Source organism: Thamnophis elegans, chromosome 6 (assembly GCF_009769535.1).
Source record: "Thamnophis elegans isolate rThaEle1 chromosome 6, rThaEle1.pri, whole genome shotgun sequence".
Taxonomy (NCBI): Eukaryota; Metazoa; Chordata; class Lepidosauria; order Squamata; family Colubridae; genus Thamnophis; species Thamnophis elegans.
This window is the reverse complement of record NC_045546.1, coordinates 44,444-61,137: the sequence shown is the minus strand read 5'-3', so window position 1 is coordinate 61,137 and position 16,694 is coordinate 44,444. Positions and strand designations below refer to the sequence as shown.

The 16,694-nt window shown below is 54.6% G+C and overlaps 1 protein-coding gene across 1 annotated transcript in view; it reads right to left on the bottom strand.

Moving 5' to 3' along the window:
• DCHS1 (dachsous cadherin-related 1) overlaps nucleotides 1–16,694 on the bottom strand; it is a 32,914-nt gene that overhangs the window by 7,013 nt on the left and 9,207 nt on the right. The window contains exons 3-15 of the mRNA XM_032220070.1: nucleotides 15,358–15,546; nucleotides 14,854–15,085; nucleotides 14,495–14,731; nucleotides 13,021–14,025; nucleotides 12,696–12,883; nucleotides 12,351–12,447; nucleotides 10,871–11,028; nucleotides 9,922–10,759; nucleotides 9,288–9,527; nucleotides 8,603–8,728; nucleotides 7,247–7,456; nucleotides 6,079–6,942; nucleotides 5,072–5,185 (exon numbers count right to left, since the gene is read on the bottom strand). Coding sequence (XP_032075961.1) covers nucleotides 5,072–5,185; nucleotides 6,079–6,942; nucleotides 7,247–7,456; nucleotides 8,603–8,728; nucleotides 9,288–9,527; nucleotides 9,922–10,759; nucleotides 10,871–11,028; nucleotides 12,351–12,447; nucleotides 12,696–12,883; nucleotides 13,021–14,025; nucleotides 14,495–14,731; nucleotides 14,854–15,085; nucleotides 15,358–15,546 — 4,498 coding nt within the window. The remainder of the gene's footprint in view (nucleotides 1–5,071; nucleotides 5,186–6,078; nucleotides 6,943–7,246; nucleotides 7,457–8,602; nucleotides 8,729–9,287; nucleotides 9,528–9,921; nucleotides 10,760–10,870; nucleotides 11,029–12,350; nucleotides 12,448–12,695; nucleotides 12,884–13,020; nucleotides 14,026–14,494; nucleotides 14,732–14,853; nucleotides 15,086–15,357; nucleotides 15,547–16,694) is intronic.

The window sequence follows — 16,694 nt, the reverse complement described above, 5'->3', positions numbered from 1 at the left end:
TATAGTGTTTGAGCGGCACATTTTCATGCCTGAGCACCTGAATTTTTTTCACAGATGTTTCACAGAACAATTGATTTATAGGATCTGAATTGGAATGGAGAAAAATGGTTTTGTGCGTGCATGAGTGTGTGTGTGTGAGAGTGAGCGAGGGATCCGGTAAGGGAACTGCGCCTATTTAGAAAAGGTAAATTGTTGCAAACATGATCAATTGAAGATAAGTATGGGGACAGGTCGGGCGATAGAAAGTAATAAAAGAGTGGGAGAGAGAAAGAAAAAAGAGGGAAGAGAGTCAGAAAGAGACAGAGAAGGAGAGAGAAAGTGACAGAAGAGTGGGAAAGAAGGAGAGAGAAAGAGAGACAAAGAGAAAGAGGGTGAGAGAGACAGAAAGAGACAAGGAGGAGAGAGAAGGGAGAAGGAGAGCGAAAGTGACAGAAGAATGGAAAAGGAGAGAGAAAGAAAAGAGAGACAAAGAGAAAGAGGATGAGAGAGACAGACAAAGAGGAGAGAGAAGGGAGAAGGAGAGAGAAAGTGAAGGAAGAATGAAAAAGAAGTAGAAAGAGAAGAGAGACAAAGAAAGGATGAGAGAGACAGAGAGAGAAGAGAGGAAGAGGAAAAAATAAGAGTGAACATCTCATTTCAACACTGAGGTGCAACTATTCTCTTTGATTGGTAATTTAATTTGTCCATTTACTATCCAATATTCCCATTTCTCCTTACGTTTATCAAGAATTCCCTTCTTTTTATTAAATTTATCACAATACCTTGAGAACAACTTTTTCAGCATAGCTTTACAGCTATTTAAAATATATAGTAATTTAGGTCAGGTTTTCAGAAGATTAGTCTATTTATAAGTCACTAAGTGCAAAGAAACAGAATTCAGAAAGTTGGCTTCCCTTTTTGTAATTGCCTATTGCCTGCTTAACTTTCTACCTACATTTTTGATAATTGATATTCACTGTTGACCCAAGAAGCCCATCGTAGAAAGAAACCCCTCCCTATGAACTTTGTTGGGTTTCCATGGAATGAAGTTTGATCTTTTTCTCAATCATACAGTAGCATATTCTTTCTAAGGAGGATATAATCAAAATAGTCCATAATTGGCTATCAATCTAACAGTATGGTGATTGATACTCTTTATATTTCAACTCTAACTCTTTCAGTCTTAAAGGTTTGGTGAGGAGAAATCCAAAAATTCTTTTAAAGAGGAAAAAAAATGCTTGCACAATTGCATCCATGGAGACATGTATATATACACAACAGACAGAGAAGCAAACTTAACAAAGTGCTAAGTCTGCCCATTAACAAATGAGAGAGAGAGAGAGAGAAAATCTCTCCTTCCTTCAGCCCAACACTCTTGCTGGTATCCTGGCCAGACGAGAGGGACTGCAGAGGATCTCCTCAAGTCTCCTCGAGTCATTCGATGGGAAACTTGCCTCTTGGAAGCTCCCGCTTTCGATCTGCCACCCAACGACCAAACGGAGAAGCGAAGAGGCAGGAGAGACGAAGCTGGGTCATTCCTTCCAAGAGGCGACTTTCCCATCAAATGACTCGCTGCCCTAGACTCAAGGAGACCCTCTGCAGTCCCTCTCGTCTGGCCGGGATGCCAGCGAGAGTGTTAGGCTGAAGGAAGGAGGGATACACATGCACGCGCTTTCTCTCTCCCACCCTCCCTCCCTCTCTCTCGCAAATGGCAAATCCGAGCAGCCGCTGCTGGGAGCCCGCCCCATGCCTTCCCCCAACCCCCACACCCCTTCTGTCAGCTACTTTCTGCCTTGTGGACCTAGAACTGATTGCTGTCTCCTGGCTGGCTCTCCTCTCCTATTATTGTGGAAGGCGTCCCACAAAAACCACTGCGCGGCAGTCGGAAACTGCTGCGCGGTGTTTTGTTGCCATGTGCGCGGCCGCGCAGCTTAGAGGGAACATTGGTTGACAGCCATCTGGGCAAGCAGGATGAGTGACCCGTGGCTGCAGGCAAGTGCGGCCGAGGGAGCTGAGGAAAGGGCTTCCCAGCCGGAGGGGGGAGGGAAGGGGTTGAAGCAAAGGCCTCTCCTGCTCCTGAGCCTGGAGCTCGCTAGGTTCTCTCTGGACAGGCAGAGCAGCTCAAGACCAAAGGCTTAAGATGTGCAGGAGGGAGGTAAAGGGGCCCCCACACATTTAACAGCACGATCCAAATGGGTTCATGACCCTCAAAGCTGCCTCTTAGGCTTCAGGCCTCCTCTGTCATCTTCCTCTCCCTTTGGCTGTCTCTTCTCTTGCTCTCAGGCTCATTTGCACCCATGTGTGCACACGCAAAAACTTCCCTCCCCGCCCCCACCACGGGGGATAGTTCTGGAAGCAGCAGGGTAGAGAGGTGACCCCCGAGGTCGCAGAGTTTAGAAAACAACAGATGGCCAGTGAAAATCATCTGGTTCATCTAACTAGGAATCTCCTCTCTGTCTTGCATCAAAAGAGCTAGAAACACCAAATAAAATAGTTGGTGCAGGGTTCAAAGGGAGGGGCCCTGGGTAGAGTTCCAGGCCAGAGTGGGACACTGGTGGGTCCCTCTCTGTGCATGTCCCACCAGGTCTCTTTCTAGCGCAGGGGTGTCAAACTCAAGGCCCGGGACCCATAGCCAGCCTGCAGGGTGCTTAGATCTCAAGGGCCGCGGGGTCGCCCTGGAAACAGCAAAGGACTGGCCCGCGGTGCCTCTGCCAGCAGAAACGGAGCTCCTGAGCTGCGGTTTTCACTCGCAGAAGGTTGCAGGAGGCTGTTGCAGCTGAAAACAGAGCTCACTCGGACCACCACAGGAGCCCCCGACACAAGTGATGTTGAGTGGCCATGCCCACCCTGGCACCACAACGTCAAACCCAACCACGATGCCGTCCTCGGTGTGATTGAATTTGACACCCCTGCTGTAGCAGCTAGGGGAGCCAAGTCAGCCAGTCCGGAAAGGGTGGGGCAGGGGGCTCTTGGAAGGTGCAAGTGTCACAGTCAGACACGTATTAATCATACATGGTCACTAGCACACATGTATGTGCATGCATGGCACAGAAGAGAACTGTCATGTTCTGAAAATGCAGCCTTTACTCTTGGATCACGTGAAGCCCCTTCTGACATAGTTCCAGCGGAGAAGACGTGGAAAAAGTGACCCTTTGTGGGGGGGACAGAAGGGTTGGAGGGAGCTGCTCCTACCTGCGTCCTCCAGCCACTCAGCCAAGCAGCTCAGGAAGATCTTCCAGCCTGAAGACCTCAAGGAAGCCGCGGATTCATTCAGCCCCCCTCCCTCTCCGTGCTGCGTCCAGAGTGTTTACGCCAAAAGGCAGCTGGGTGGGCAACGTGTCTCAAACAGGCCGGGGGCTCCAGGCTGCCTGGCAAAGCAGCCTTGGTCAAGTATCAAAGCCTACACTGAACCGGGCCACACGTTTGCTTAGAGCGAAACCGACCTGTGACGGAGCTTCTGCCAAACTCAGCAAAATGCCTGGAAGGGCAGCATGAGATTAAGAGAGCTTTTCCACCTTCAGTTGCTGGGATCTCAGGGTGGGAAGGAAGCCCGTTTCTGGATTTCAAGGGCTTTCTCCATTTTGGCCACGGTGGTGCAGTCTCCTGCTTCTCAGCCCCGTCCCTGCCATGCCAGGAAAGCTGGCACTGACCACTTTCCACTCTGATCTTTGGAGAACTGCGGAAAAGAGGACCATGGTTTTGTGGTTCTGCTTTTCACCTGAGCTAGCTAGAAGGGGAGACCGGGCAGAAGACGACGACCTAGAAGCCGGGCCCCACTGGATATGACCCCTGGCCTATCCCGGCCAGCAGCCTGTTCTCCAGTGAGCCTCTGATTGCCCAAGGAAGCTCACTGCTCTCCCGCAGGGGCCCCTCAGAGGCTTCCTCATGGACATCCAGGCAGGCAGTTTCTGATCCCTGTCATTTCCATGAATCGGTCCAACAGTTTTTAGAAGCCTATCAAGCTGCTTTGAGCACCAAATCTTGTACTAAAGAATTCCAAAGTTGAACTAAGCATCGTGCAAAACCACATTTCCTTTTTTCTGCCCTGATTCTGCCAGATTCTAATTTCATTGGGTGAAGGCAGAACATCATGGAAGAAGAACATTATGGCTTCAAAACCTAAGGAACTGGCTTGGACAAAACTCGGCAGGACTTTTTCATGTGGCTATTGACAAAAATGATCACCAACGTCCGATGACAGATATGGCACAAGAAGAAGAAGAAGAAGAAGAAGGCGGACCAGGGGAAGAAGCTGGCATTTGACTATTCCGCTCTGAACAAAACATGACATGGCAGTGTAGCCCTCCAAGCACCATGGATGCTCAGGGCAGAGAGCGGGGGTGCCTGGCCATCAGCTCACCCGAGTGCTGGCCAGCCAGCCGAGAGGGAGCTTTTTGGCAGAATGGCATCACGGAAGGAAAAGATGCCACTTTGGCAGCTCTTGGTGACTGCCTTCCCCAGAGCCTCCTTGGCTAGGGACAATGACAGGTGCTCCAGCCTCCCCCTCCCGTCTGCCCAAGGGGTGACTTGTCCTTGCTGGGGCAAGCAAGATGGACCTGAAGGCTGGCAATGCAAGGCTTCCTTTCTTATTAAGGCACCTCCGTGGAAATGTCCATGGGGGAAGCCAGAGGACTGCTTGTGGGCTTGCTGATTTGATACGAAGTTGAAGGTTTGTTGCTGAATACGATAAAAGTAGCATAAGACTGAAGTGAATCCCATCTGAAAATATTGGAGTAATAATTAATGTTCTTAGTAAACGGTGAAACTCTGAGCAGAGAACAGGATTTGCAGGACATGCAAAGGCCGCTTGATTTCTTAATGCATGGATAAATGATATAAATCCTGCTGGCAATGCTCTTCGTAGCGTGTTGTTGACCTAAACCTATGTGGATGCAGGAGAGAGACTCAGTTCTCTGCCCTCTTTGGGGCCCAGAGCCACTCAGGGCCCCTAATGGGCAGCTTGGCTCCTTCTCAGCTGGGACCTGTGCTGCCTGGTCCGGAAAATGCCCTCGGGGGAGGATTCCCCTGCCCTCCTCTCTGGAGGGAGAGATTCTTTCTCAGCACTCCCCCACCCCCCAGCCCTGCCCAGTACCTGAGTCGGCCTGGATCCGGAAGGCGCCATTCTCGTTGCCACTCACAATGCTGTAGGTGATCTGGCCGGATGATCCTGCGGTGTGCCTGGCCGGGGTGCTCAGCACCAGTGTGCCTGGAAGGACAGTTGGCATCAGTCAGGAATTGGGAGGGATGGGGGTGCAAAAAGCCCATGGGAGGGGGGGGGTTGTGACCTGGCTTCCATGGAGCAGAGGACAATGCATCAGCTAGAAAAAAGGAACATATGTAAAGTAGGTACAGTGTGGAAAAGAAAGAAATTGGAAAATCAACCAATCAGTCAATCAGTAGTAACACCCGTGGATCTAAAGGTCCCACCCGCCATCTGAACCTCTCTAAGAAGCAACCACCAAAAGTAAATCAGGAAAATTGAATTGCGGCCACTCCCAACAAAAGGGAACCCACTCCTGGGATGGCGCCACACAATCTCTGTGCAGAAAGGCTGCATGGCAGATCGGCTGCTTCCCGACAGAGAACTGCTCTGCTAAGGAGGGCCGAGGACTGCAGGGCCCAGTGGGGGGATAGGGATGAAGACAGGTCCCCGGGGGGGGGGAGGGGGCTGCAGCATTCCTGCAGTTGGTCGTAAGAGTAGATGGACCCAAAAAGCGACTGAATTGGACACTGCAGCAGCTTTAACTTTGGGCAGGTCAGTCCCTTCATTCAGTGCTGTCATAATTTCAAACTCTTGCTGAACAAACAGTTGTAAGTGAAGAATCGGATTTTAACTTGGGGTTTCTTCCCCATTTCTTTCTTTTCCACCCTGTACCTACCTTACATGAATGCCTCTACAGAGGCTCCTGGAGTGAGAAGGATCAGCTCTTCCCTCCACATCAGGGCAGAGGCCTCAAGATATCCGGGAGGCGGCAGCCATTCTGCCAAGCCAGATCCCAGCTCAGCTTGGTGCTGGGCTTCTGTCTCGGTCTGCCACTTGGGACATCCCCCCCCCCAAAGCTCCCCACTCGCAGACAAGGCCTGTGCCCTTGGCAGTACCTGGGGCAGCATTCTCAGGAAGGACCACATCGCTGGTGCTGCGTGGAAAGTGCACTCCCTGGTGGCTCTCGTCCTGCAGATGAATGACCACCACGCCAATGGAGGAGAGGGGGGGATGTCCCAGGTCACTGGCCAGGACAAACAGTGTCCGCTGGCGCTGGCTGAGGCTCCCCAGGGGCTGCAGCAGCTGGATGGCCCCAGTGTACGTGTTGATGGCGAAGGCCGGGGCAGGTGCAGCAAAACGATACAGGATGGAGGCGTTGGCCCCAGCATCATGGTCCTCTGCACGCAAAGTGGCCACCACTCTCTTGGGCGGTGTGTGACGGGGCAGGGTGACGGCGAGTGGGCTGAGGGGGAAGGATGGGACATGGTCGTTCACATCCTGGACAGTGACCATGATGGCTGCGGAGGCGCTCCTGGGGGCTGAAGGGGAAGAATCCACGGCCAAGCCCTGGAAGCGGTAGGTGGCCTGACGTTCCCGGTCGAGCGGCTGGGTGCTGTACAGGCGGCCTGTTTGCGGCTCCACCTGGAAGGCTCCCAGTGACTCGTTTGCCAGGAAATAGGAAATCCGTCCGTTGTTGCCTTCGTCCGGATCGCGTGCCTTGAGTTGCAGAACGGGGGCTCCCACAGGCAGGTCCTCGGGCACCTCTGCAGTGTAGGCCTCTTGCAGGAAGTGGGGAGTGTTGTCGTTCAGATCTAGCACCTGAACTTCAATGGCTGTGCTGGCACACCTGGCAGGAGAGCCATTGTCACATGCTTGGGTGGTCAGCATGTAGGTGGCTTTGCGTTCCCGATCCAGCCCTCGCACGATGGACAGCTGGCCAGTCAAAGGGTCCAGAGCAAAGTCCTCTTCGGGGTCCCCAGCTGCAGAGAGAAGGATGGAGGCATTGAGAGCTCTTAGGCCAAGACTAAGGCTAAGGGTTATTTTCCCAAAACACTACTCGATTACAAGGCAAGCATAAAGGTCCAGTTTCCAAAAAATCTATTATTTACTTATTTTAGGGTATCTGTAAATTGTGCCACCTGGTTAAGATTCTTGGTTGAAGATGATACCCAAATAAAATCATCAACAAAACTAAGAATAGTGAGAATTCCGTACCTTCCAGCCCAAAGATCCCGGGTTTCTTGTGGGATGCTGCCTGCCGTTGAGCTCCCATTCCTCATTTACCTGCCAGTGAGTAAGAGATGCGTCCATTGTCCCCTGCATCGTGGTCTGTGGCACGCAGGGTGAGTAGCTTCTCGTGGCTCTGGTTCTCTGGCACAGCCAGAGAGTACGCATCATTCTGGAAGACGGGGGCATGGTCATTCTCATCCACCACAAGGACACGCACGGTGGCCTTGGCCTGGCGGGGGGGCAGGCCCCCATCCTGGGCATACACTGCAGGAAGAGACAGAAGGGTCGGCACGGCACATATTGGCCCCAACTTTCTCTGCCCCAGAATTCTGTGCTGGGTAACTCTGAAGCTACACCAAAAGCTGCTTACTATCTCCAGTAGAATAACTGCTCCAAAAGTAATTATCTCCAATAGAACAGAATACATGAAGCTCAAGCTTGAACTGTGAAGTCCTTCTGCTCTCTTTGCAGATATTTCCTTAACCAGACTAGGAAACATCATTAGTTGCCATATTTTTCGGACTATAAGACGCACTGGAGTATAAGAAAAAACTGGGAAACTGTGACCAGCCTAGAGCCAGCCAAATCCAAAAGTGCTGGGGAATTTCTGGAAATCTGGCATTCAGACAAATCAGCCACCTATAGACAAATAAACCCATATTCACACACTGCTATGAAGGAAACAAACAGGCCAGAACTCATCACTGCAGCAGCTGACATCCAGTTACACAAGGACTAACACCAAACAAGCAGAAAAAAATGTCACATCAGGGGACTACCAAGTGGAGAAATGCACGCCTGAAATATTGACATTGCAAGCTGCAGTATACACGCAAGAAGCCAAAGCAACCCCCCCCCCCCCATCTACTCAGCTAACAATACTGTATGTTTGCAAGCAAACCGGCAAGCTCAGAGAGCACCAAAGACTCCAAAATAACACAGAAAATGTCATTTTAGACATTACTTTGATGTCCTGCTGTTAGAGCCCTGTGCACCTCAACTGGCAGCTGCCTTGGGCGCCAGTGGGGAGGATGATGGTTTATGTTCACTCAGGCCCTGCATCAAGTTATCCCTTGGTGGATGCTGCTGTGGGCATCTCCTTATATGCAAAGGAAAGACGCAGGCGGTGGAAAGCAAGTCCTGTATTGGGGGAAAGCAGCCCTGAAAATGCCGTCTGGAGCAGCTAATTTCCCCTCTAGCACTGGGGAATTTAATCTGACAAAGGTGAGGTTTTGTGCACAAGGACCATCCAAAGCCAGGTGTGCAGTCCCTGTTCACAGAGTCTAGCTTTCAGTCAAGACTTCTGTTGCCAAAAGAGGGGGCAGCCTGCTAATGAAGAAGGACCCAGGAAAGAGGACAGCTACACCTCCCCCCAGCCCGCTACAGGCCTTCCTTCCAGAGGTCCATTACCTGTTAGGAGGTGTTCAGCTCGCTCCTCATGATCCAAAGGGCCTAGAGTGCTGATCAGGCCTGTGTGGGGGTCAATCGTGAAGTCATCCCCAGCGATGCCGCCGTATGTCACCTGGCCATTGGTCCCTGTGCAGGAAAGGGGAAAGGGTCTCCTTTTTCCAGGCTTGTGGGAACCCTCTTAATCACAGCGATCCATCACTACACGGACCAGCTGACTGCAAGGCAAGGAGGACCACCAACCCTTTTCAAAGGTGGGAAGAGGCTTTGCCAAGATTCATGGCTTGCCCTTTTGTGCTTCCCATTTAAGCCGAGACCATTCAAGACCATGTGGCCGAGAGGAGACTTCTGTCCCTCTGGAAGACCAGTCTCTGCAGCTGGACGTAGGCCTCATCGGTCACTGGAGGGTACATCTCCTTGTTGGATTGCTCGGTCTCCCCATGGGGAGCACAGGGGACCCTGCTACATATGCTGACAGGCTCAAGACCAAATCCGACACTTTGCTTTGGATGTTGTGACTGTCTAGCCGAAGGACGTCCCCTGGGCAGCAGGTGTCCCTGCAGCCTCCCCTAGGGGCATCTCGGGGGCTCGGGGCCAAGGAAGGGCCCAGCTGGGCAAGGAAAGTGGCTCTGCTGCCTGGGACGGTCTTTGAGCCTTTCCCATCTCCCGGGACAGATGAGATTCCTACCAAGGTCCTGGTCCGTGGCATGGAGTTGCAGCACTGGAACGCCAGCAGGAAGGTTTTCAGCCACCTGGCCTTCATAGATGCTCTTTTCAAAGGTCGGTGTTTCATCGTTCACATCCAGCACCTGCACTAACAGGAGCTGTGTAGTGGTGTGCCGTGGGGATCCGTGATCTGTGGCCACCACGGTCAAGTTATGCTGAGATACTTCTTCCCGGTCCAGAGCCCGCACAATGGACAATGCCCCTAAGAAGAGAGCAAGAGGGAACAAAGCAGGGCAGCTTGTTCTGCACATCTGGGCAGACGTTGTGCCCCAGGAGGCAGGCGGTTGGAGGGGGACTGATAGCAGAAAGGGCCTTGGCTGGTGTATCCCTTGGCAGTACTTGCCAGCACAGGGCAGTGCGTTCAGACTGTAAGCACTGAACTGGCCAGCATGATGGGCAAGGACACTTAACCTGGTGAGGGAATAATTATGTTCTTGGAGAAGTTGAGGTGGTTTCCCAACAGCTCTCACGGCTGGCAGGCTGTTCTCCAAGGTGAGAACTCCACACTGGCATGGACCGTTTCGCTAAAGGCCACTCCCCGAGACCAGCCCTGGGAAATACACGCTCCACCTTTTCTGCCCACTTCTGCTGCCTACCTGTGCTGGGATTGAGGTGGAATTGGCCATCAGGGTTCCCCGCTCGCAACAAGTAACTGACTCGCCCATTCTCGCCCATATCCTGGTCTCTGGCCACCACCTGCAGCACCAGAAAGCCTGTTGGTTGATCCTCAGGAACACTGACTCTTGGTGGAGAAAGGAACTCAGGCGCATTGTCGTTCTCGTCCATGATGAAGATGTGAGCAGTCACGATGGCAGAATGGCGCTGGCTGACATTGTGGGCTTGGTCTGTCGCCATGACAGCCAGCAGGAAGGCGGACTGGCTCTCTCGGTCCAGAGGGGCCTGCAGGCTCAGCTCCCCCGTGACGGCATCCAGCTGGAAGACGGGCTGCAGGAGGTCCTGCCGCAGGAGGCTATAGCGCAGTTGGCTGTTGGGACCGGGACCGTCGCCATCCAGGGCCTGGAAAGTGAAGAGGGCAAGGTCCGGGGTAGCGCTCTCCGACACCACTACTGTGAGAGGGTCCTGGGGCCAGGTGGGGCTGTGGTCATTGCTGTCCTGCACATGGATCTCAACCAGGAGCAGGTGCTGGCTGGGATAACCGCGCCACGAGTCCTCCACGCTCACATGCAGGGTATGCCGTCTCTCCGCTTCATAGTCCAGTTCTTGCGCCAAGTAGATCTCACCCGTGCTAGTGTCCACGACAAAGAAACCATCTCCATTGTTCCCCCCCACCAGCATGTAGGTTACTTGCCCATGGGGGGATGGCTCCAGGGGAGCCACCGAGCCAATGCTGGAGCCAGGTGGCAGGCCCTCCATGGCATAGAAAGTCAGCACGGTTGTTTCAGGGCGGGGGAGAACATGGCTGGAAGAGACAACCTATGGAGGGAGGGGGGAGGGAGGGGGAGGAAGAGCATTAGGGAAGGAAGAGGAGAAGCTTCCAAGCAAGGAACTGAGGGCTACCAGGTTCCCTAGAAGCTCTGCATGTACCTGAATGCGCAGCGTGGCCGTTGTACTCCTGCGAATGGCGCCTCGGTCACTTGCGGTGACAGTGAAAAGATATTCTCCCTGGTCAGCTTGCCGCAAAGGGGTGGCTGTGCGCAGCTCTCCCGTAGACACGTGCAGGGAGAAGTGTTCTGCCCAGGCACCTGCCAGGGAAGGAAGGAAATGTGGCCACCTGGAGAAGCCAAGCGGGGGAAGAAATGGCTGGATCTGGCTTCTCCATCAGGAGGGCGAGACCAAGCGGCCGTGCCCGAGACCCAGCTCCATGGCAGCCCCCTTGAGCCAGAAGGGCCGCTTCAAAGGGCCAGTCTGAAAGGATCCCTGCCTTTCCCTCTTCTGCTCCAGGGCCAGGGCAAACGTGACCATCGCCTGCCTCTAACGGGCACAGCAACGCTTTCCTTGGGAGGCTCGGAAAAACCAAAGGGGCAGCTCAGCTGGAGGCCACCTTGGATGCTGGCTGCCATTGTGCCTCTGTGCCCTTGGTGGCTTTTAGGGGCAGCAGGTGGAAGGGCCATTTTTCCCGTGATGCCTAATAGGTCAGCCAAGCGCCCTAGAGGAACTGGGGCCAAACGGAGAGAGAGCCTTGAATGGGTGGAATATTCCTGCTGTGTGCCCCCCACCCCCGATCTGTATGAGTACAAGGAGCCAAAGGGGCCTCTTGTTGTTTATTAGTCTTGTATGCCGCCCACTCCCGGAGGACTCCGGGCGGCTGTAAGCCCAGGGTCACTGGGGAGTGGAGTCCAGCCAGTCAATTGGCCAACTGGTGGACAAAGCAAGAACCGGATAGGCTTCTGGCTGATCTTCCACACGTTTCCCCAGTCAGGATCAGGCCAGGAAGAGAGGAAGCAAGGAGAGCAGAGAGACAGGCTGGCTGCCTTCCTTCTGATCAGAAACATTTGACATCAGGAGGTTTGATTTCAAAAGGGGATCTTTCATTAAAACCCTCTTCCTCTGCATGATGCCCGGCACTTTCACTCCTGAGAACCAGGATGGGGTCTGCTGGCTTCCCAATGGCTAGAGCTGCAATTCCAAAACTCCTCCCCCCTCCCATCTTTTTGAGAAGGGGACTGAAGGGAAGGGAGAAGCCTGGCTGGTGGCCATTCACCTCCTGGCCCTGGAAGGAGAGCTCTGCCGGGAGAGGCCACATCTCATCTCACCCTCCCTGCCCATCACTTGGACCAAATCTCCAGACAGCCAATGGGAAGCTTTCCCTCCCCAGAACCACTTCAGGCCTTCCCTCGTCCACAGCGAGGGGCTTCCCCTCCTTCCGGATTGCGATTAACCCACTTGCCTCTCCCCTACCCAAGCGGACATCTTCACCAAGGGCGAAGCAGAAGAGGCCATGATAAGGGAGCAGGCATCGGTTCCCTTCCTTCTGCTTCCATCGCCCAGAGGCCAGCCCAATGCTTGGGGGCTAGCAGTGGTGGGGAAGACTGCTTGAGACGGTAAGCTCACTAAGACTCCTCACCTGACAGCGTGTAGAAGACGGTTCCATTCTCACCCTTATCTGGGTCCTTGGCCTGCAGGGCGGCCACCAGCAGCCCAGCTGGCTTATCTTCCAGAACCTGATGGACAGAAAGATGATAAATGGGGAGCCGGAACTGACCGCTGACTCCTCTTCATGCCCTCCTGGCCAGTAAGGCAGTTTCCCAGGGACCTGGCGTGTTGGTGTGCAAGGAAGCCCACCTGCTCTTCAGTGCTTTCAAAGAAGCTAGGATGGCTTGGTCGGACCCCCAACCCAACTGCCAGGGTTTCCCCCCTATCCCCAAGAATCCGAGCCCCCTGCTAAGAGATGACCCCTCAGTCCCCTGACCTGCAGGAGAAGTTCACGTCCCTCAGCCACATGCAGAAAGCCCGGAGCGTTGTCGTTTTCATCCAGCACAGTGACGTAGATTGTCCCTGTGGTGCTGCGGGGTGGCGTCCCCCCATCTTGTACCAGGACTTGCAACTGATAGCTGCTTTGCTGCTCCCGGTCAAGGCTCTTCCGAATGCTCAACTCACCTGCAAACAAAGCAGGTGGACAGAGTCCTTCAGGCTGGCGGTTCTTCTGCAGGAAAGCCTCACTTGCACACAGACGCTGCTCAGCGGGAACATCCAGGCTTGGTTCTCCCCCCCTCCCTCCCTCAGAATCCTCTCACCAGTCTGAGTGTGGATGAGGAAATGGCCCTCGTGTGGCACCAGGCGGAAGGTCAGGCGGCTGTTGGACCCAGCATCCGAGTCGGTGGCTATCACCCGGCCCACACTGCTACCAGCGGGCCAGTTCTCCACCACCGTGAAGAAGTAACGCTCCTCGCTCAGACGAGGACTGTTGTCATTCTCATCTGTGATGGTGACCTGGACTGTGCTGGTCCCTGTCTGGCGCCCTTCGCCCTCTCCAGCTACAGCCAAGACAGTCAGTACGTACAGCTCTTGCACCTCCCTGTCAAGAGTCCGACGCACATGCAGCCACCCTGTGTCAGGTGCAATCCCAAAGCTGGTGGCATCGCCATCTGCACGCAGATGGTAGGCAAAGAAGGCACCGTGCTCCCGGGCCAGGGCCCTCACTTGCAAAAAATGGGTGCCCACCGGCACTCCCTCCCGCACTTCCACTCGGTAGGTGAGGGTATCAAAGAGGGGGCCCAGCTGGTCTTCAGTCTGCACATGGACTAGGAGGGTGAACGTGGCACTGAGTCGCGGGGTCCCTCCGTCCTGTGCCAGAATGAGAAGCTTGTAAGGGCTGAGGCTCTCCTGATGAAGGGCCCCCATCAGCCGCACCTTCCCTGACAGTCGTTCCACGCCGAAGACAGCCGTTCCACGGGAGGCCAGCTCAAAGTGCACTTGTCCATTGGCTCCACTATCAGGGTCCTCAGCCTGCACAGTGTAGATAACGTTGCCCAGAGCTGTCCCCTCTGGCAGCGACACGGAGTCAGAGGATGAGGGGAAGCGGGGGGGGTTGTCATTGACGTCAGAGACAGTGATCTGCACCCGGGCACTGCTGTATGCGGGTGGGGAACCGCTGCGGGCCTGGACCTCCAGGATCAGAATGGACTGAGCTTCGTGGTCCAGGGCCAGGTTAGTGTGCAGCTGTCCCGAGCTGGGGTCAATGGAGAAGTGGCCCTGGGGGTCCCCAGAAGAAATGGAGTAAAACACACTGTCCGTTTGGCCTGGAGAGATGAAGAAGATCACCACTGAACTAATGTCGCAGTGCCCAAACTCTCCACATTCCACCCTTGATCTCCCTCCCTCCCTCCCTGAAAGGTCTCCTCATTCCCAGTGCTTCCTTTCCTTTGGGACATCTTTGGGAGCTAACTTGAACCACATCTGAACAGACATGGCACTGAGCGCATGCATTAAACACAAGGAGCAGCTCAGGTGCACTTCCCTCTGGAAGCCTGTGCCAGGCAGGACTCTGCCACGAGAGAGTCGCTTCCTGTAAGTCGGACATGGGACTGGAAGCAGGGGAAGGGAGCAGCAGCTAGGAGCCCCTGTCTGCCAGGTTCATCGCACTACTCTGGGGAGATTTCGTGAACTGAATGGGAGCTTCCTGATTCCTCAATGGACACCCACCCCAATACTCTGGGAAAGAGGGGGGCGACCTACATAAGCTCACTAAGCAAGGTGTGGAAGATTTACCTTGGACATTGTATGCATGGATGGATCCCACGCTGCTGCCCGGCCGGGTATCCTCTGGGACTGTAAAGTAATACTGGACCCGCTCAAAGCTCGGAGGGGAGACAGTGCCTGCCACGATGCTGATGTTGACCTGAGCCTTTGGCTGGGCTGCCAGCCCTCCTCCGTCTTCTGCCTCTACCTCCAGCTGCACCAACAGGTTGGTCTTGCCACTGAGCGGCCTCCGCAACGAAATGACACCTGCACAATGGAGGAAAGCAAGCTGTAAGGATGGGAAGAGATCCAGGCTCCCTTGCAAGAAGGATTGGCAGCCTATCCTGCCAGAGAGCCAGCAAGAGGTCCCGCTCCCTGCCATGCGGTACCAGTATCAGGGTTGATGGCAAAAACGGTCAGCATGTTGCCATTGGCAATGCGGTAGGTCACTCGCCCGTGCAGGCCCTCGTCCTTATCCTGGGCAGTGACGCGCAGAACGGCAGAACCCGGCTGGCTTTGGGTGCTGATGCTGGCAGCGTACTCAAGGGGGTAGAAGGCCGGTGCGTTGTCATTGACGTCTTCCAAAAAGATCTTCACATAGGCTGTGGAGCTGAGACCACCCTGGGAGAGAGGAAAGACCCTCTGGAAGAGATGCCAAGAGAAGCACCGCTCTCGGCCGCCCTAGTGGCGCTCTCCAGAGGCCTCTGATGGGGTGCCGGCTTATGCCTTCTGCTTGGCACTGTGAAAGTACTGAAACGGCTGACAGCTTTTAGGGTTTCTGAGGAACCCTCTGTACACCCCGCTTCTGGTACCCCACAAGCCTTTTGCGGAGGGGTTCACCCCTGAGCCTAGAATGCCTTTCTGAAGCTGCTCAACTCCTTCTGGATGCTCACCCCGTCAACGGCTGTGACTGTAAAATCGTAGGCAGAAGGGCCCTCGTCCCGGTCCAGGCCTTGGGTAGTGCAGAGCTGGCCGGTATCTTCGCCAAGAAGGAACGCAGAAGGAACCAGGCTGCCGAGCCCCGTTCCCAGAGTATAAGAGATGCTTCCCAAGGAGCCACTGTCTGCATCCGTGGCCATGATCTGTGGCAAAAGCGGAAGCACCACGCTGACCCACCAGATGGGAAGATGCCAAGGGTCAGCCCCACCTTGCTAAGCGACCCTTGTTGTGCCCACCCCCCAATCTCCCTGGGTTCTGCTGGGAAAACTATCAGAGGACTGGAGGATTTCTCCCAAGCCAGGACAGCCTCTGTGTTCCCTCCCTCCCTCTCTCTGTCACACACACACACACACACACACACAAACACACCTTGCAATGGGGTGGGGGCATGGGGGAGGGAGGGGAGTTTCCCTCTCCGTTCCAATATTGAGATAACTTGGAAGAGGAGGGGCTCCTTCAGCGATGCAGATTATAGCAAGGGACTTTGCTAACAGGGACACACACAAACACACACACACACACACACACACAGACACCCCTCTTTCCCCACAGGGCCCATATCATCTGAAAGCGACCAGGTCCCAGGAACTCTGGGAGGCATCCAGCATCTGAAGAGGGAAGGGCTCACCCAGTCCGCTCACTCTGGGCCCCCTCATGCCCCCACTCCAGCCTTCCCACATTGGTTCCAGTGGGTTGGCTGGGAGGGGGCTTCTACCCATCAGGAAGAGGAAGGGAGCCCCCAAGCGTGGCCAGCTGACAGGAAGGAGCCTATGGGAATGAATATTACAACATGGGAAGGGAGACCAGACACAAAAGGGACAAATAGGAGTTTGCAGTTGACAGCCCCCCCCCCCCCGGAGCTGATTTTTGTCTTAAAGAAAGAAGCTGGACCTGATGCAGCTGGTTCTGGAATGGGAGGCCACCAGAAATCCCTGGACAAGTCGATCCCCAAGAAGAGATCCCCTGCCAGAAAGGCTCAGCGGAGGGGATTCCTCCCTGCTTAGAAAGGACGGAGCCCGTAGCCTGAAGGAGCCCGTGTCTCTGCTGGGGGGGAGGGGAGCAGGAGGGAAGAGGAGGGGGGGTTGCAATGGGACCTCTCCTGTGGGCAACGCAGGGCAGACCTGCTTTGGTCTGGTAGAATAGAGGCTGAAGCCCGCCCACCCCCCACCCCCCCAGGCAGGAGGTTTGGGATGGAGGCCCTCCTGTCTATGGAGCCCAAGCTCACTCCACTTTTGCCACACAGTGTTTTGTGCATAAGCCTTGGAGGGCCCAGACTGGACTCCCCATCCCA